At 41.4% G+C, this 20,569-nt stretch overlaps 1 protein-coding gene across 11 annotated transcripts in view; it reads left to right on the forward strand.

Moving 5' to 3' along the window:
- Positions 1-20,569, forward strand: part of CAST (calpastatin) — a 95,720-nt gene that overhangs the window by 28,512 nt on the left and 46,639 nt on the right. For 8 of the 11 annotated variants that reach the window (XM_061622836.1, XM_061622854.1, XM_061622802.1 and 5 more), the window contains 5 exons: positions 9,114-9,173; positions 14,947-15,012; positions 16,163-16,213; positions 17,985-18,041; positions 18,129-18,245. In XM_061622836.1, coding sequence (XP_061478820.1) covers positions 9,114-9,173; positions 14,947-15,012; positions 16,163-16,213; positions 17,985-18,041; positions 18,129-18,245 — 351 coding nt within the window. The remainder of the gene's footprint in view (positions 1-9,113; positions 9,174-14,946; positions 15,013-16,162; positions 16,214-17,984; positions 18,042-18,128; positions 18,246-20,569) is intronic. The other 3 variants (XM_061622873.1, XM_061622845.1, XM_061622892.1) reach the window with 1 other exon arrangement.

Consider the following 20,569-nt stretch of genomic DNA (forward strand, 5'->3'; position numbering starts at 1 on the left):
TCTAGTTGCTGCAACAACATCTTGGTGCAGTATAGACGTGCCTTGCATCTTCTAGTTATGAGACTGAAGCTATGTAATCTGTAAGCTGATTCATGAAGTGCTCCAAACTTACGTTATCCATTAAAGCTACTGGAGAAAAACTCATCTCCACATGTGAGTCTGTTTTTGTTGGTTTTGGACAGGACCCCCTTCTCTATTACTGTGCTGTAGCATAGTAACTATTGTACAAGCTGGATTTTTCTTTGCAAGAATACAAGTTTATTCTTCGTTCGTACACTACATCTTTTTTAAAATAGCAGGGGAAAGCATTATGTTTAACAAGCTTCTAAGAAAAATGGAAAAACAACTTTTGAATAAAAGTTCTGTCTCTTATGCCACACATATCCAATTCCATTTACTGAGGCATCTCTAGGGTGAAGGCTACAGAGGCCAAGCCAGTCACCTCTGTGCTCATGGTTACCCTCTGTTCAGCACTGGTTAGGCCTCATCTTGAGTACTGCATCCAGTTCTGCACACTGCACTTAAAGAAGGATACAGACAAACTGGAACATGTTCAGAGGAGGCCAATAGTGATGATCAGGGGACTGAAAACAAAGCCCAATGAGGAGACACTGAAAGAACAGGGCATGTTCAGCCTTGAGAAGAGCAGACTGAGGGGAGATATGATAACTAGGGATGTGCTTTAATTTCTCAAAATTTGAATTTGACACTGGATTTCCTATTTATTCACTTTTTTGGTCATCATGGATCTGTTTTTTTCCTAGTGGCTTTCCGCAGTTGAAGCAGATTTCTTTAAAAAAACCCCACCAAAATATCAGTATTTTTAAAAAAGATGAAAAAATGATTTTTTAAAAAAATGATATTAATATTGATTTTTTTGCGGAAAAAACTGATTCGATATTTATAGCAAACAGCTAACATTGATCTCTGATTAAGCAGTACAGGAAGGAAGTTCGACGGAGCAAAAATTGAACAGGCAGTGAAATGCGGATCCCATCCCTAATAATAACACACTTCAAGTACTTGGAAGGTTGTCACATGGCAGAGTGCCATGACCTCTTCTCGGTTGGTCGTGAGTGCAGGGCATGCTCAACTTACAGGAAGCCAGATTTCAACTGAACATCAAGAAAAACTTCCTAACTGTTAGAGCGGTATGACAATGGACCCAATTACCTATAGAGGTGGTGGGCACTCCCAACACTGAAGGCCTTTCAGAGGCAGCTGAACAGCCACCTGCCAGGTATGCTTTAAGTTGGATTCCTGCATTGAGCAGGGGACTCGATGGCCTTATTGGCCCCTTCCAACTCTACTGTTCTATGATCCTATGATCTCCACTGTCTCAGGAGGTAATATCTGTAGAAGCCCAAAGGAGCTAAAATAAAGGGGATAAGGAGAGAAAAGTAACAAAAGATCTTCCCCGACTGTATGCCTTTTACCTGACTCCACCTCCCACCTCCTGGAAAATTCTTTTACAAGAGGGGCTTCTGAGAGTTGGCTGTGATGTATGTACCCTCTTCAATATCACTGGCTAATTTATTTGAGGAGGTATTCTTTCTGGGTTGAATGAACTTCACTGAAGCTAATGCTGGGCCAAAATATTCACTGGATATCTTTCCAATGATTTTTTGGGGGGGGGGCAAAAGGACTTAATAAAAAATGGGGGGGTCACCATTTTCAACCATGCCACTGGCAATGGCACTGCGTCATGATACCACGTCATTTACATTGGGCCATTCAGTGGGCCATTGGAGTGCTTCTGAGTGCAGGGCCGGAAGCAGTAAAAAAGCTCTTTTTGTTTAAGGAAAGAAAGTGCAGACGAAAACCCTCTGCCACCTCCTCTTATAAATGGTATGCCTCTGCCCTGCTCCAAAAACGACGCTTATTTAAAATTTACCCTTTCTTCCCTCTGCGCCCCCCCCCCCCGAGAAAGTTACTGAAAATGCCAAATGGCTCCATAAATGTTGGGATTTTTGGGACAACACTAAGATACTAAACTTGGAATGTGATTTTAGGTTAACTAGCTCCAGAACATAGACAGAAGATAAAACCAAAGTTCATAAGCAACAGTTTGGAAGTATCACATGGTACTTCAGGCACAGCTAACTCTCATATGCCTGGTTCCTTGGGTTACATGATAGCCATATTGATCATGAACTTTTGCACAGTAGCTATTAATCTGCACCATTGCCCCTAAGATTGACAGGTAAGTAATAAGCCTTTGCATTGGCCAAGTTTGGTATAAATAGTAGGAGAGTGATCTTAGCTGCCTCTTGATGAACACAGTGGAACTTTCTGCTTGCTACGGTTCAGGCTTCTACTTCTAGCTCAAGCCACTGATCGCCAGGATTCTGAGGCAAAGAGAAACCCTCCAGGTCTAGGTTCATGTGCGACTTGTGCCTGCCCTGCCTATATTTTGAAGATTCGCTGTGAAGCATTTTTCATTATTTACTACAACCATATTAATATTCTGTAGTGGCACTCTGATGTTACCATGAGAAAACTAGCCATCGCTATATTGAGATGTTGTTCCTGGTGTGTTTGAAATCTGAAATTTCCCTCCTCCCTCTCTTTCCTTCCTTTTTCAACAGATCCATTTATATACAGGTCACCAGGCAGTTCTTGGTTCTTGCATTATAAACTGGGCGTGCCTCCCTCCAAATATGCCACAATCTCTCCCAAGTTATGTTTAGCTATGAATCATTCAGCTATTGTCAGTTGCCAGGCAACACTTTCATATTTGCTTCCAAGCCCAATGTGTATTGTTGTGTTTCATCAGTAGCAAAACTTTGTTTGCTTATGAACTCAGATAGTGGTAAAAAAGCATGTTTTTTTTTAAAAAAATGGCTGCTTGATAAATATTTGAAAGGAAAATAGTAGAGGAAACAATATCAAGCATTCCATATAGTTGCAATACAACAAGACATCGCTGCAGCCTTACAATAATATTCACATTGTAAATATGCATCTCCTCACAATTCTTGTGACAGATACTGCTTTGGTTGTTCAACAAAGCTAGAATAAGTCAGCCCCCATGCTATGCTAATCTGCATAGTAGGATATCCATATACTGCAATTGTAGCAATTTAAAAGATATAGTATCTCGAGCTCAGGAAGGGATGCAAAAATGCACAAGTATCTATAATGACATTAGAAACATTACAAATATCCATACTGCAGCAATGTTCTCCTAATTCTTCTCCATTTTCCCTAGGCAGGGAGGTTGTACAAGCTTACTAACATTGCAGAGGAGCAAAATAGGGTTATTTATTTATTTATTATATTTATATCCCACCTTTCCTCCAAGGAGCTCAAAGTGGCGTGCATGCTTCTTTCCCTCCCAATTTTATGCTCGCAACAAGCCTGTGAAGTAGGTTAGGCTGAGAGACAGTGACTGACCCAAGGACCCTAGTGAACTTCATGGCCAAGTGGGGATTTGAACCCTGGTCTCCCAAGTCTTAGTCCAGCACTCTAACCAGTACACTACATAGTGTTGAGAAGCTAAATTGTGACAGTCTTCAGTTTTAAAAAATAGTTCTCTAGTTTTATGTTGAGATTCAAACTAACTTTCAGTACATAGTCCAGTTGAATAACTCATGCATGATCAGTAAAGCTGCTGATCCCACCAAACCATCTCCTCACAGGTATGTGTGTGTGTGAGAGAGAAACTGTTATGTGGACCACATAATAGAGGGGAGGTTTAACCCATCTCCCCCACCCCCAATCACAATGATTTTTAAAACTGGCCGCCTACATGCTTATGAAGCCTAAGCCTAATGTGTAGTCTGTCCTAAGCAACTCCTGTCTGGTGTGAAGGGTCAACTGTGAGCTGCTGCTCCCTTTCACTGATTGCAGCTTCAGTCTTGATGCCTGTTGTTGTTTTTTATTGCACACCTGCCTTTGGTGCCTCTGATTTATACAGTGCCTTGCAAAAGTACTCAGACCCCTGACCAATGTTCTCATATTACTGAATTACAAATGGTACATTGTAATTTCATTTTGTAGGATATTTTATTTTGAAACGCTGAAACTCAAAATCAATTATTTCAAGGTGACATTGGTTTTATGTTGGAAAATGTTTGAAAGAAACATGTTGCTTGCATAAGTATTCAACCCCCCATATTAATATTTGGTAGAGCCACCTTTTGCTGCAATAACAGCTTCAAGTCTTTTGGGGTAGATATGTACCAGCTTTGCACACAGTGTCAGAGGGATTTTGGCCCATTCTTCTTGGCAGATTTGTTCCTGGTTGTTCAGATGTCGCTTCTGGACTTGCAATTTTCAAAGTGATTGAGATCAGGACATTGAATGAGCCATTGTAGGACATTCACATTTTTGTTCTTGAGCCACTTCAATGTTGCTTTGGCCTTGTGCTTGGGATCATTGTCCTGCTGAAAAGTAAACTTTCTCCCAAGCTTAAGCTTTTAATGGACTGAAGCAGGTTCTCTTGCAGTATTTCCCTGTATTTTGCTCCATCCATTCTTCCTTCGATTTTAACAAGATGCCCAGTCCCTGCTGATGAGAAGCATCCCCAAAGCATGATGCTGCCACCACCAGACTTCACTGTAGGGATGGTATGTCTTGAGGCATGGGCGGTGTTAGGTTTGTGCCACACATAGCGCTTTGAGTTTTGGCCACAAAACCTTTTCCTACATCGTCGCCTAGAGTGTCCCTAACCCGGACAGATAGGCGGCTGAAAAATAAAATTTATTATTATTATTATTACTACATCACATCTTGGGCACTCTCATGCTTTCTAGCAAACTCCAGACGTGCTTTCAGATGGTACTTTTTGAGCAACGGCTTCTTTCTTGCCACCCTCCCATACAGACCAGTGTTATGCAGAGTTCTTGATATGGTTGACTGGTGCACCATTACTCCACTTCCAGTCACTGAACTCTGTAACTCCTTCAAAATGTATGTTGGCCTCTCTGTGGCTTCTCTCACAAGTCTCCTTCTTGTTCAAGCACTGAGTTTTGAGGGACGGCCTTTTCTTGGCAGTGCCTGGGTGGTGTGATGCAGTTTCCACTTCTTGATTATTGATCCAACTGTGCTCACTGGGATATCCAAGCACTTGGATATTAGTTTGTACCCTTTCCCTAATCCATTTGTATTACATTATCTCTCACCTCTGTAGAATGCTCTTTGGTCTTTATATTCCTTCAGATCCACAGCCTGACCAATGATCCTTCAACAGTGGGGTTTTTAACCTGACAGTGTGACAGCAACTTTAATGGTTCACAGGTAGAGGCCAATGGCAAGGTAATTGTGTCTTCGATAGGGTAGTTTCTTTCATTTGTGTAAACTGGGAGCTTCCATAGCACAGGGGTTGAATACTTATGCAGGCAACATGTTTCAGTTTTTTATGTTTCTTACAAACGCTTCCCAACATAAAACTGATGACACCTTACAATAATTGATTTTGAGTTTCAGTGTTTCAAAATACCATACAGAACGAAATCACAATGTACCATTTGTAATTCAGTAATATTAGAGCATTGGTCAGGGGTCTGAGTACTTTTGCAAGGCACTGCATTTGTTGCTCTGGAACCACACATCTGCTTCTGGCTTACTTGGGGACTGGCAATCTGGTCCTCCAGGCCCTGGAATCCAGCTGCTGGAAACCTGGCCGCTGCTCAGGCCTGACAAAGATCAAGTTTGAGTATGATAAGTATGGGACTTTCTTATATGAGAGTGACATGCTCTTATAAGGGTTGTGTCATCCTCTTCTAGATGCATGTTCACTACATGAAAATAATGTGACTCACCGTAAGGAGGGTTGGAACAGATACTTGCTTCAAGAAGGAACTTACATGACTCTACAAGTTACGTTAATGTGGCTTGCTGTAGAATGAAAGTATGACTTCATTGTCTAGCATTTACTAGCTGGAAAATATAGTCAAATTAGATGTTTAGTGAAAGCTACTCAGAAGCCATTGGAAGTGGGTCTGTCAGTGGAGCTCCTGGATGCATATACTTGACCAAAAAAGTTCCTGTGTGCCAAGTTTTATACAGTCAGGGTGCAAAGAAAATTGTTTTTCAAAGTAGGTGAAACAAAAGTTTTCAATAAGAGTCCTTTTCCATGTGGCTCCTCTGTAAATGTAAAGCTTCCTTAGTTTGGACTCACCGGAGCCTAAACCACTTATTTCAAAAAGGTTTGGAAAGCTCATATTAAGATGAGATTTGCAATTAATTAGTTTTTCCCTGTATTTATAAAAAGGTAAGCCTTTGCTGTCATGATGTCATATGGTGTGGGGGTATGGTAGCGAAGACAGCTGAGCGGGTGGGCAGCGGCCATGGAGGGTGGGGTAGTGGTGGCAGCAGCCGCCGCCACCCGACAGCTAAGGCAAATTGGATGGGGTGGGGAGTGTTGGTACCTTGGGGGGTGACGGTAGCGAGGGGGAGGGTGGCAGCAAGGAGGAGTGGATGGGTGGTGGCAAAAGGAGAGAGCCCGCATCTTTGTGTGTTTGGGGGTGCCTGGGATGTATGTGTTTGGGTGTGGGGGGTTGGCAAGCGGTCTGGGACTCAGCGGGTGAGTGGAAGTCTGGCTTTGATGACCCATGGGGGGTAGGGGGAGCTTTGGGGGCTGTAGGTTGGGTTGGCGAGCGAAGCGAGCAAGGGCAGCAGCCCCTAGTAAATACATAATTTTAACAGCATAGTGACTATTCAGAATTATAACCACAAGTACATCTTCAGTTTTGGTACATCATTAAACTTCATATTGAAGAAAGGGGGGGAGGGAGGCTTAATAATTTAACATTAGTTTTGTAAGCAGTTGTTCTTTGTCCTTTCATTTTTCTGAAGTCTCTAGCAATGATAGTTTGTCCCTGTTAAGAGACATTGGATCAAAACATAATCCACCCTTGACCAAATCTTTCATTTCATGCCATTGGATATTTATAACGTACTTTTCATTCCAAGAGGAAACCAAACGCAGCTAGTATGAGATATAAGCACTCCCAAGTTATTCTTGCTGACTATTCAGACATCAGTTTGTTTATAGCAACCCCCCTGACCTTCTGACTTTAGGTCATTCCTGCTATTTATGAATGAATATACTATATCTTGTTTAATCTTGTAATGATTCAATGGATTTTTTTGGTTATTTATGTATTTAAATACAACTCCCCATTCCTCATATGCTAGTCCTAGAGGTGGTGATCTGACCACTCCTGAAAAAGCCCACCCTGGACCCATTGGTTTGCGACAATTACCAACCGGTCGCAAATACCCCATTCTTAGGGAAGGTGATTGAGAGGGTTGTGGTACAGCAATTGCAGGTACTCTTGGATGAAACAGATTATCTTGACCCACTCCAGTCTGGGTTCAGGCCAGGTTATGGGACTGAATCGGCCTTGGTCGCCTTAATGGATGCCCTTTATCGGGAGAAGGACAGGGGGAATGCAACCCTGTTATCCTTACTTGATCTCTCAGTGGCTTTTGATACCATTGACCATGGTATCCTTCTGGGCCAACTTGATAAGATGGGTATTGGAGGCACTGTTGTACAGTGGTTTCAATCCTATCTCCAATGCTATTTTCAGAGAATAGCATTGGGTGGTTGTGTTTCAGCCCCCTGTCAGTTGTGCTGTAGGGTGCCTCAGGGTACCATCTTGTCCCCCATGCTGTTTAACATCTATATGAAGCCCTTGGGAGCGGTCATCAAGAGATTTGGGATGAGGTGTCAGCAGTACGTTGAAGATACCTAGCTTTATTTCTCTGCAACATCTGGATCAAGAGAAGCTGTGCAAGCCTTGGACCGCTGCCTGGACTCGGTGGTGTGCTGGATAAGGGTCAGTGATCTGAATCTGAATCCTAGCAAGACAGAGGCGCTGTGGGTTGGTGGTTGCCGAGTTCAGATAATTGGTCAGTTGCCTGCTTTGGATGGGGTTGTATACCCTCTGAAAGAGTAGGTCTGTAGTCTGGGGGTGCTCCTGGATCCATCTTCACTGGTAGAGGCCCAGGTAACCCCAGTAGCAAGGAGTGCCTTTTACCAGCTTCGGCTGGTAAGATAGCTGCGGACATTTCTGGACCGGGATAGCCAGACTGTTGTCTAGTAAGCTCCAGCCTGGATTACTGTAATGTACTCTATGTGGGGCTACCCTTGAGGTTGGTCCAGAAGCTGCAGCTGGTGCAAAATGCAGCGGCAACACTGCTCACTGAGGCAGTGTATTGCCAGCATGTCACCCCGCTGCTGAAAGAATTGCACTGGCTGCCCATTTGCTACCGGACCAGGTTCAAGGTTCTAGTTTTGGTGTACAAAGCCCTGTATGGCTTGGGACCAGGATACCTGAAGGACCGTCTTACCCCTTATATACCCAGTCAGTCACTGTGCTCTGCAGGTGAGGGCCTCCTGCAGATACCATCTTATCAGGAGGTCCTTTCTGCACAACATAGGACGTGGACCTTTACTGTGGTAGCACCTACCCTGTGGAATTCCCTGCCTTTAAATATTAGACAGGCGCCATCTCTGTTATCTTTTCAGTGCCTATTGAAGACCTTCCTCTTTCAACAAGCCTTTTGAGACTGTTAGGTCCAAACCCAACCACGAGCCGTCCACAGCCTTACTCACCTCTCGTTCACCCCGGGTGGAGTGCGAAGTTGAATAATTTTCCCCCACTGCCAGAAATCAATTTTATTTTAACTAATGTTTCATTTTTAACTCAACAAGACCTTAACCTAGTCAGCATCTGTGTTGGAATTGCTTTTAAATATGTTTTTAAACCTTTTTTTTTTTTAATTACTCGAAAGCTTTTTTAAAAGGATGTTTTAAAGATGTTTTGTTTTAATATATTTTCAAATCTGTATTTGTGATGTTTTCAGTGTTTTCAGTGCTTTTGTTTGCTGCTCTGGGCTCCTGCTGGGAGGAAGGGCAGGATGTAAATAAAATAAAATAATAAATAAATAAATAATATGCTGGGTATAATTTGTGGAGCCAGATAAAAGATTTGCATTCACATCAATCATTTAACATAAAGTTCAGTGGGGCGCAGTTAAGTTTGGGATACAAATTTGCATTTTGCTGTGTTGGGGTGGAATTTATATAATTTTAAAAAAATTGTTAACACTTATGGTGGACAACTAACTTATACATATGTTTTTGCACATTAATGTAGGCTCAGTCATCTTCTCCAGTTCCCTCAAAGACACCCACTATGAAGCCTTCTGAAGCAAAGGTATGATTTCTGAAATAAATGATGAGTAAAAGTCTACTTGCTTATCAGTCTGATTCTAAGTTTATTTTACAGTGGTTGGTATTATAAGAAATAGCTGTGTGACCTTTTCTGTCTCTGAGTGAGTGCAAGTTGCTGAGTGACCTGAGCAGTGGGGGTAAGAATTTCTAAAACCAAATACACTCTGGTTGAAGTCTAGAAGATAATAGAAGTGTAGAGGTCTGGCAGTCTTTCTCTTCTCCCCAGTTGCTAGGAAAAGGTTACTACAAAAGGGTTATATTTATATTTAAGCTTCAAATTTTCAATCAAAAGGTCTCTGTGTTCACACAATTCCAGTTTATTGCATTAGTCTGGTACTTAGATTACCTGTTTTGACAAAGAGTTTAACACTACTGGTGTGCTATGAGGGTTAACCCCTGTCACGATGGTTTTTCGTGACCAAATATTACAGTAAATATTAATGGTGCTTAAGAACTATTTTGTTGTCTGGGAGAACAGTTCTGTCGTGATCACATGAGGAAATTGCATCACATATTCAACCAATTACTACTGATACAGTATAACTGGTGGTATTGTAATGGGTTATAATGTCCATTAAAAATTGTAAAATATAAGTTATGCTAACCTTATTATGTGTCAGATGAAATTATATAACTGGATTTGCTCATATAGATGTCTGTGTGTAACTGATGGACAACCTTAATTCCTTTACAACTGATAGAGTTCAGTCATGTATGCAACACCATAGATAGCATTCCTCATTTAGCGAGAGGATTAGGAGGCAATTGAAATTCTCACTGTTTAAGTGTGTGTGCGTGCGTGGGCAGAAACTTTCCCAGTTAGGTCACTAACAGCTAGTAAATGTAAAATTGCATGTTTTGTTTGACCTCCTCATCCACAGAATCTTTGTTTCCTAAATTTCTCATATTTTGACTTCACCAAATATATGGAATGTTAACTACGTAAAAACAGTGCCGTCTTACTGTCCTGTCATTCTGCCTATGTGTTGAAAATGAAATGGACTGCCTTCAAGTCGATCCTGACTTATGGCGATGCTAAGAATAGGGTGTTCATGGTAAGCGGTATTCATAGGGGGTTTACCACCTTCCTCTGAGGCTGAGAGGCAGTGGCTGGCCCAAGACCACCCAGTGAGCTTCATGGCTGTGTGGGGATTCGAACCCTGGTCTCCCAGGTTGTAGTCCAACACCTTAACCACTACACCACACTGGCTCTTGCCTATGTATTATTGGCCTGATTATTACAGAATTTAACCAGGCTCAAATACTGCTTTTGCATTTTGAATCATTACTCTTATCAGTACACAGAGCAATTAGCAATAAAATAAAATCTTGTTAAAATGTGTGAAACTTGCTAACTTGTCACAGTTTTCAACATTTCCAATTACTTCAGTAGATGTTTAAAATTATGAACTCCATGAAATAGATCTATACATATATAGCTGAGAAATATTGACTGATACATTGTCTAGACCGGGGGTGGAGATGGGGACCTCAGGCCCACGTCCTGCAGGTCTCTCCATCTGGCCCTCAAGACATTCTCCAGGCTACACTCACCCCCAGCGCTGCTCCGTGCCCTCCTCCCGTGCTTTTGCATGGCTGGAATATGATTTGAGCTGTAATAGCAGCTTTACTTGCCTAGATGGAGAGATGTGTGTAGAAGCCTCTGACTTTTGTGTAGCCAGAATGTAGCCTACTATACCAAGGTAAGAATCACATTAATTGGTCTGCCCGCTTTTTGTCTCTGGCCTCACCCACCACTGGCATGTGGCCCATAGAAGGTTCCTCACAAGGGAATGTGTCACTCTGGTTGAAAAAGCTTCCCTACCCCTGGTCTAGACTACGTAGCTGCTGTTAACCTGCTCACTAGACAGTCATGAATTATGTTTCTGTTAAGGCAGAGTCGTCATGACTTGTAAATGTGTTTGGGCTTTCTGAACCTAATTATAAGCCAGTATCTGAGAGAGCTGCTCTTATGCGAGTTATTTGTATACATCTTCATGTGGTTGGCACTCAAGTGATTGTATAAATAGACAAAGTAGTCATCCTATTTATAGAGTCAAATGACAACTAGATTGGCTTGGTATACTTCCTGCCTTGTTAGAGAGGGCACCAAAAGCCAGACCTATAAATGCAAAACCTGTTTTGCAGACAATTAAGATAAGAAATGTTCTGCCCTTGTCTTGGAGGGTTAATCTTCCTCTTCGGTAAATATGTATGCATTGTATGCATTGTATATATGTGATACCAGTGTTTTGTAGAAGTTGCTTAACGTAGAAAGAAGTGAAATCACTGAGGAATATCGAGGCTGCTGAGTCAGGCCTTCAAAGGGCCTGTTAATAGTCCTTTCTACAAGTTTTAATTAATCGGCCATCTTTGAAACTACATGGGAAGCAAAAGTACTGTGCATTCTGCCTAGGGTGCTGTTGTATTTTGGAGTGAGGGACATCTGCTTTCTTCCAAGATCTCCATCTCATGTAACTCCAAAACATGGGGAAACAAAAAAAGGGGGGGTGCTCTTTGCCTCAGGCTCTGTTAATAGCTCAAGTTTGCCTTGATCTACCTGCTGGAGAGTTGCCTTAGTAAAGAGCAAGACTTAAGACTAGGAGGATAGCATGTTTGTTGGGGAAGAAGTGGTTGAAAATATTTCTCCTTAACTGCTCTAGTTTCCTTGATTGCAGGAAGAGAGCATTAATTCTATTGCTTCCCTGCTGCTATCTGTTCTAGTAACTGCTTTTCTTCCTAACCCAGAAGTGGGTCTTAAAGTGGAAATAGGTATTGCAAATGCATAAATGGCATGAAAAAAAACATACAGGAAGCTGCTGTTTACTGTTTCTCAAAGAAAGACCCCAGTGAAGTTACCAAGCTGGATATTTGTAGCACCATCTGCATTTTAGCCTGTCTCGTCCATAGGTGGATATAAGTATTATTATATTTATTTATTTATTTACACAAGCCAGAATCCAAGCAAGCATGTAATTAGTTCTGTGTGCCAAAGAGGACTCTGAATGTGTTTCTCACACAGCAGCTTTCCATGCCACAAAACTATGTTTAAAACTAAGGACACTTTCTGATGTGGCATAGTGGTCTCCTTTAGAAAGGAACAAGTAATTAATTCCACAGAGAATGCTCAAGTCCCTAGATATGCCTAAGAGAGCTCTCTGGATCCCAGCCACAATATTTATATGTTCATATCTATTTCTGATTCTTATCCTCTTGGTTCAGAGAAGGTAGCATAAATAATTGTGAGAAGATTTTTGCTAAAATGTGCACTTTTCTATCATCAAACTGCAAGTACCGCTGACCCAGACCTTTGTCTCCAGTCCTATCCTCCTCCTATGTTCCTACTCAACCCATTTTTATATTAAGACAACCTCATACTCAGCATTACTTACAAAATACAAAGTTTGGAAAAAGAATAGGTTATTTGTGCTTCTTATATAGTCTGCAGGAGAACTATAACAGATAAAGCAAATAGTCTGAAATAGGGCTGTAAGGTTTTTAACTTGGACTAGACATTTGAACACATGCCAGTGCTTAATAAGTTGCAAATAATAATCAGTGGAGGGAGGAAAGGTTCAGCATCCTCCGACCCAGCAATTCTGCTGTGCGTTCACCCTCTTTCCATTAATCTAACAAGGGGTTAGGAACTCACTCTTTCAATCCAGTGCATTTTCAGATCCACTGGCTACCAGTAGTCTTCTACGCCCAGTCCAAAGTGATGGGTTTTAAAGCTCCAAACCAGGAGTGGGAAACCTGTGGCTTTCCAGACATTATTGGATTCCCATCAGCCCGAGCCAGCATGGCCAATGGTCAAGGATTGTGAGCTTTAGTCAAAGGGCCGTAGCTCAGTGGTAGATCTGCAGAAGATCCCAGGTTCAGTCCCTGGCATGCCCAGGTAGAGCTGGGAGAGACTTCTGCCTGAAGCCATGGACGGCCGCTGCCGGTCAGTGTGGGCAACGCTGAGCTTGATGGACTAACAGTCTGACTCAGTTTAAGGTAGCTTCCTATGCTTCTAATAGATTTCTCTTGTCCCCTTTGAATGGATTCCTCATTTTGGAACAATGCCCACATTGCATCTGGAAGTAAAGAAAAGGTGCTTTTGGCTGTTGTAGAAGGCTGATTTCCCCATCACTCCCCTCTGTGAAGTGAAGGCCATTTCTGCAATTGAGGTCACAAAGAGGCAACTCAACTTGATGGAAAAGAGAATGATAATGGGAACGGGCCAAAAGGCTGCAAATCCTGCAGAAGGATAATCTATCAAGAAACATTTCATTGTTCAACTCCTACAATTAGGGGTGGAGGAGAAATTTGATTCGGTTCACGTTAAAAGCTGGATCTATCAAATTCCTACTTTCCAAAACAATTTGAGAACCGAAACACAGTAATCCTTCAAAATTCACATTTATCCACATTTTGCAATGCAGTTCTCAAGCCAAACAATGGTCAAAAATACATGTGTTGGGGAAGGTGTGCATAAATATTAATATATTAGTGAAAATAACACAAAATGCATTATATTAGGAGGAATTGCTTGGGAAAATGTGTACATTAGTCAAACCTGCATATAAAAATGTGTGTGTTAGAATATATTTATTAATTTATTATTACATTTATATCCCACCTTTCCCCCCGGAGGTCCATTTTTGTTTAATTCTTGATTCTGCATTCTCTTTTGATCTGCAGCAACCATCTACATTTACAGCATGCTCTTTTAGCTTGGATCCCAATCTGTGATTTTCTTACAAGGTCAGGGCCGGTGTTGTTTCAAACATGCATTCATTTATTTATTACATATATATTCCACCTTTCCTCCAAGGACCTCAAGGAAGCATACAAACATGGCTTTCCTTTCCCAATTTTATCCTCATAACAACCCTGTGAGGTAGGTTGGGTTGAGAGTCAGTGACTCGCCCAAGATCACCCAGTGAGCTTCATGCCCAAGTGGTGATTTGAACCCTGGTCTCCCAGGTCCAAGTCTGACACTAATCATTATACCACACTGGGCTGGGATCTCTTCTGAATCGTCCCAGAGTGCAGGACATGGAATAATGGGCTCAAGTTGCAAGAAGCCAGATTTCGACTGGACATCAGGAAAAACATCCTACTTGTTAGAGCCATACTACAATGGAATCAATTACCTAGAGAGGTAGTGGGCTCTCCGACACTGGAGGCATTCAAGAGGCCGCTGGACAGCCATCCATCAGGAATGCTTTGATTTGGATTCCTGCATTGAGCAGGGGGTTGGACCTGATGGCCTTATAGGCCCCTTCCAACTCTACTATTCTATGATCTAGCTCAGTATTTTCTGTATTGACTGGCACTGCTCTCCAGAGTTTCAGGCAAGTGTTTCCCAGTCCTTTCTGGAGATAACAGGAGTTGAACCTGGGACCTTTTGCATGCAAAGCATGTGCCCTATCACTGAGCTATGACCCTTCCCAAAGGGGAACGTTTTACCGATTACAAATAATATATGGCTATTCAGACATGCGCCTGCTAATTCCTGTAATGTACGCCTGTGTTGGAAACAAGGGATGAGTACGTGTTAGCTTAGAATGGAAGCTCTTATTACTGAAAATGTAGTCTGGTTTTAAATTTCAGCTGTTAGTAAAATAAAACATTTCTTTTAGAAAGCCTTTTAAAAGGCATTTTTTGTGCTTTATGCTCTAACATTGCCTCCCCTATTTTAAAAAACAAATTTCCTTGTCATTCCTTGCACAATTTCTGTAAGCATCCTGAGTTTGTACTCTCAATACTAGGCTTCTTCAAGCCAGAAAAAGTCCAATGGATTGGAATCCCACAAAAGGAAAAGAAACAAGAAGCAGGTGATACAGAAGTTGGTTTTTGTTTGTCTGTGTTTGAAAATAACAGCAACCACACAGCAGCATGTGCTCATTCCTTAGTCTTGAACTAATAAACTCCAGTTTACGTCTGTCTTTAGTAGCATATTATCACGCTGCCATCTTTTCTAAAGCTTTTACAAATCTTTTCTGTAGTACACCATGGAAATAAACCACCAAATGTAATTTTATTTCTATCCTTGTTTTTGCAACATTTCAATATTCAAGCTACCAGCTAAAGATATGACAGTTAATATCTATGTATTGGGAGAACTGTATTGGACAGCTCTATGAATACAGCTATACCAGGCTTCTTTGGACTACAAGACAAATGAGGAATTTAGTCTTTCCTGCTCTGGCTCAGTGTTTTTGATGGAAGTGTTACATACTTCTGAAATTTGTGCCCATGTGGGTGTGTGCATCAGAGAAACGCTGTTAGTCTATTTTTTAGAGTTGATTGGTTGATCTAGGGGTTGGTTGATCTAGGGGTTAATCTAGGGCAAAACATGTAACACTTGAGTTGAAGTGAACAATTTAACATTACGTTGCTTATATTCCATGAGAGCTGAACAAAGTGCTTGGTAGTTAAATGATGTAAAGCTGCTCTCGAGGTCTAACTTGCTATAAATGTTGTGTTCTGACTGGGAATTCCTTCTATTTGAATTGCTGCTCCCCACATCACCATTCCAACACTTCTGTTTTATAATTCCTTGTATGATACTCATGATTGTTCATTGTAGTGCTTTGCTTCCCTTCATTCTGCTGTCTTCACAGTCTATAAGCAATCTATATGCCATGCCAGACTTAAGATTCAAGAATCTCTTAGAAGAAGGCTTGCAAAAGCCAAATGGGAATTGTAGTTTTGGGGCTCTTTAACTATAGTCTTAGTACCAGTTGAAAAGACTACCGCCCCCTATCAGCAACAGCTTGCAGAACTTTGTTCTGCTGCTGCCAATGAAAACCCATTTTCTTTGAAGGGGAAGTTGTTAGAATGTTCCTGAGGAGGTAGGGGCATTTCATCCAATTCTGGTCATGCTGTAACTGCTTGTAAATACTTTTTCATTTTAAGAAATCTTGATTAACTTTTTAAAAATGTAGTAATTACCTTTATCCTTTGACATTGTTCCTATTGCAGGCAGCCCCAAAATCCAAAGCAGAACCTGAAAAAACATCACAGTTAACCAAGGTAACACATACAATTATGTTTTGAATTGCTGTTCCCTGAACTAATATCTTATAAGCATTTACATGGGTTATGAAGCTTGCTTGTTCAATGAACCACTAGTTGTTTTAAACCAAGATCCTGGTCACATGGAAGGAGAGGAAGGAGGAGAACACTAATCCTATGGGGAAGCTGAAGCTTGGCTGTGTAGTGCTAAACCATGGTTAAATGTGAACCAGCCTGTTGACTTCATTGGGAACTGATTAGTAGCTCATCTCTGCATGTATATTAGAAATACGTTACAGCTGTATTCATCAGGGCTTACTCCCAGGTAAAGGGTTGGAGCATGATCCTAAGCACAGTTACATGGGAGTAAGTCCCATTGAAATTAGTGCACCTTATTCTGAGCAGACATACATATGAGTGCACTGCAAATGTCTTAAGGTTTGTGTTAGCAGATCTCTACCTTTTGCAGCTCTTATCATTTTTATTCCAAATGCAAATTAAATATATCTACTGTGTTCATACTGGGCTTCATAGTCTCCATAAGATTTAATTTAAAGTTAAACAGTTATTTTCATTCTTTTAGATTACCTCCAAAGGAATGCTTGTAACATTTAGTCTATCCATTTTCTAATTTACAATAACTTTTAAAAAGAAAATGGTGCCTTTCTAATTGCACTTGCTTGCACAGTTGACTCTCTCTGCCCCCTTTCCCCATAGTGTCAAGGCAACGCAGCCTGAAATTAAGTTGCACTGAAATCGGTGGGGCTTACACTCCAGTACTATACATTTGTACATGAGAGTAATATGTAAAAAAGTGAGCTCTTAGGAAAGGACAGGATATAAATCGAGTGGAATAAATAACTTCAGTTATGTGCTTAAGCTAGTATAAAGAAAAAACAGTTTGTAAACAGTATTCCAATGAATTGCATTAGCACGGTGCTTTTTTAAAGGATCCTTACCTGTACAAATGTATGCTGTTGCACTGTGTGTGTGTAATATATATAAATATGTATACATATAATTGATCTTTTAACTAGGGATGGCTAAACACCACCATGCTTTCCTTGTAAACCTGTCAGGATTGGATTAGCATGCCCTTTGAACATCCCAAAACTTTGAGGAGTTTTATGGGTAAAGAGTGCTTGTGAAACCCTAAAGGGTCTGTGAGCCCTTCCTTCTGTTGCTAATCCTGGCAGGGGAAGGGAGCTCAGCAAAAGAGAGCCCAGTGGAGCCCAAGCAGCAAATGAGGCAAATAACCTCTTTTTCCCCGCCTAGGAATGATGGGTTAGAATATACACCCCATGGTTACTGGGCACAGAATGAGTTGCACAGCATCAATTACAATCATGAAGAGACTTGCACTTATCCCTACCTAGAAATCATGAGATGTAGATAGCTCATCCTATGATTCCGAAGAGTCTTTATTTTCATCCTTGGAGAAAGCTTATCAGACAGAGAAGAGATGGGGAGCAAGCCAACATAAACTCTGTAGCAGGCTTGCTTGGAGGGACTGTGCCCATCATGGATGGATTCAGAATTTAACATTCAAACTGGTGTTTACCTCACCGAGCACCTCTACTTTTAATGCAGTTGTGTTGGTTGAAAATCATGACCATGTGATGCAAATATAACTTCTTTATTTTGGGACAATGTTCAGTTTGTTCTGCTCAGTGAAAGTGAAAATAATGTTGATTATTACTGTATTCATTGTGCAAACCAGTTTGTTCTACATTTAAAAAGCTATAAGAAAAGTTCAATTAATACTTTATATTGCTCTCTATACACACAGCCAGATGATTCAAAGACTAAACATCCATCAGAAGAGAAGCAAAAAGATCCTGGAGGGGTAATTTATTTTACTTGTTAGATAGGAGATATAATTCTTTACAACACAAAGATGTGCAAAGGCATTCATGATTTTTTTTGTGTGTAGGCAAAAAGCCCAAGCAAACCTTCTGTAACGGAAGCTAAGCAACCAGGTACTGGAAAAGTAGCCCCTGCTCAGATTGACAGGTCAACAACACAGCTAACATCGAAAGAGGAACCAAAGGTAAAACAAAAATAGAAGATTCTTCTGCAGAAAGTCTTTGAGTTGAACTCCTAAGATTAGGTATATAGAAATTTTGTCCCAAAGGGTGAGAGACAGATTGAATAACAGCTCATTTTAATTGTACCATTGCAAAGCTTAATGCCATTTTATAAACATGTCAGTTCAATTAAATGATTTGCTCTCCCCGCAAAAAAGGGCAGGAATATGTAATAGGTATATTTACTATAATTCAATATACTGTACTGTAATATATAAGCACGCCTGGACATGATTGATGTTCTGTCCAGTAAAATAATTACAGGGCCTTAAAATAGTTTCCTGTAAGTGAAAAATTCTTATGAATCACTTTTTAAAATATATAACATAATGAACCAGTGCTGAGTAACTGCAAAGCATCTATAGTTTGCTAACTTCATAATGTTTACATTTATGTACACTTCAGTATTCAAGGCCCCATGCATTTAGAATTGCATGAGGGGAGAGCCATGCTTTCTGGTCCTGTGTCTCCATCTTGGTTCTGCCACCCTCATAAGAACATAAGAAGAGCCTGCTGGATCAGGCCAGTGGCCCATCTAGTCCAGCATCCTGTTCTCACAGTGGCCAACCAGGTGCCTGGGGGAAGCCCGCAAGCAGGACCCGAGTGCAAGAACACTCTCCCCTCCTGAGGCTTCCGGCAACTGGTTTTCAGAAGCATGCTGCCTCTGACTAGGGTGGCAGAGCACAGCCATCACGGCTAGTAGCCATTGATAGCCCTGTCCTCCATTTGTCTAATCTTCTTTTAAAGCCATCCAAGCTGGTGGCCATTACTGCATCTTGTGGGAGCAAATTCCATAGTTTAACTATGCGCTGAGTAAAGAAGTACTTCCTTTTGTCTGTCCTGAATCTTCCAACATTCCGCTTCTTTGAATGTCCACGAGTTCTAGTATTATGAGAGAGGGAGAAGAACTTTTCTCTATCCACTTTCTCAATGCCATGCATAATTTTATACACTTCTATCATGTCTCCTCTGACCCGCCTTTTCTCTAAACTAAAAAGCCCCAAATACTGCAACCTTTCCTCGTAAGGGAGTCGCTCCATCCCCTTGATCATTCTGGTTGCCCTCTTCTGAACCTTTTCCAACTCTAGAATATTCTTTTTGAGATGAGGCGACCAGAACTGTCCACACCTTGGAGGGTGAAGCTCTTGCAGCAGAAAGTCTGCATTACACAGTTGAGCTCCCCGTGCAATTAGAGCCCATTCTTGCTCTTTCCTCGTTGCATGAAGATTGGAATATTTGAACATGGCTTTTAATACCTCTACATCAGACGCAGCAAGCATAGCCAATGACCAAGGATGATGGGAGTTGTAGTTCAGCAACATCCGGAGGGCCAAATGTTCTCCACACCTACTCTACATTGTTACTTGGTAGTCAGAAAGCAGTATTTTAAAATGTGGAATAGCTATTCAGGACAGTTAAATTTCCTTACTGTGATACAGAATGAGTGCTTATGTAGACCTGAAATTGGTCCAGAGGAGGGCGACCTTTTAGCTGGTCATTGCCTAATGCAAACTGTTTTTTGTGACCTAGTAGGTAATTTATGGGATTTGGACCAAGTTTAAATCCTAGCTCTGCTATGGAATTACTGAATAACTTTTAAAAAGTCAGCTCCTTGTATTTCATAGAATAGTAGAGTTGGAAGGGGCCTATAAGGCCATCAAGTCCAACCCCCTGCGCAATGCAGGAATCCAAATCAAAGCATTCTCGACAGATGGCTGTCCAGCTGTCTCTTGAATGCCTCCAGTGTCGGAGAGCCCACTACTCTCTAGGTCATTGGTTCCATTGTCGTATGGCTCTAAGTTAGGAAGTTCTTCCTGATGTCCAGTCGAAATCTGGCTTCCTGCAACTTGAGCCCATTATTCCGTGTCCTGCACTCTGGAACGATTGAGAAGAGATCCCGGCCCTCCTCTGTGTGACAACCTTTCATGTGCTTGAAGAATGCTATCATACCTCCCCTCAGTCTTCTCTTGTCTAGGCTAAACATGCCCAGTTCTCTCAGTCTCTCCTCATAGGGCTTTGTTTTCAGTCCCCTGACCATCCTTGTTGCCCTCCTGTGAACCAGTTCCAGTTTGTCTGCACCCTTCTTGAAGTGCAGAGACCAGAACTGGACGCAGTACTCAAGATGGGGCCTAACCAATGCTGAACAGAGGGGAACTAATACTTCACATGATTTGGAAACCATATTTCTGTTAATGCAGCCTAATATAGCATTTGCCTTTTTTGCAGCCACATCTCACTGTTGGCACATATTCAGCTTGTGATCAACGACAATTCCAAGATCCTTCTC

The sequence above is a fragment of the Rhineura floridana genome, chromosome 1 (genome assembly GCF_030035675.1).
Source record: "Rhineura floridana isolate rRhiFlo1 chromosome 1, rRhiFlo1.hap2, whole genome shotgun sequence".
NCBI lineage: Eukaryota > Metazoa > Chordata > Lepidosauria > Squamata > Rhineuridae > Rhineura > Rhineura floridana.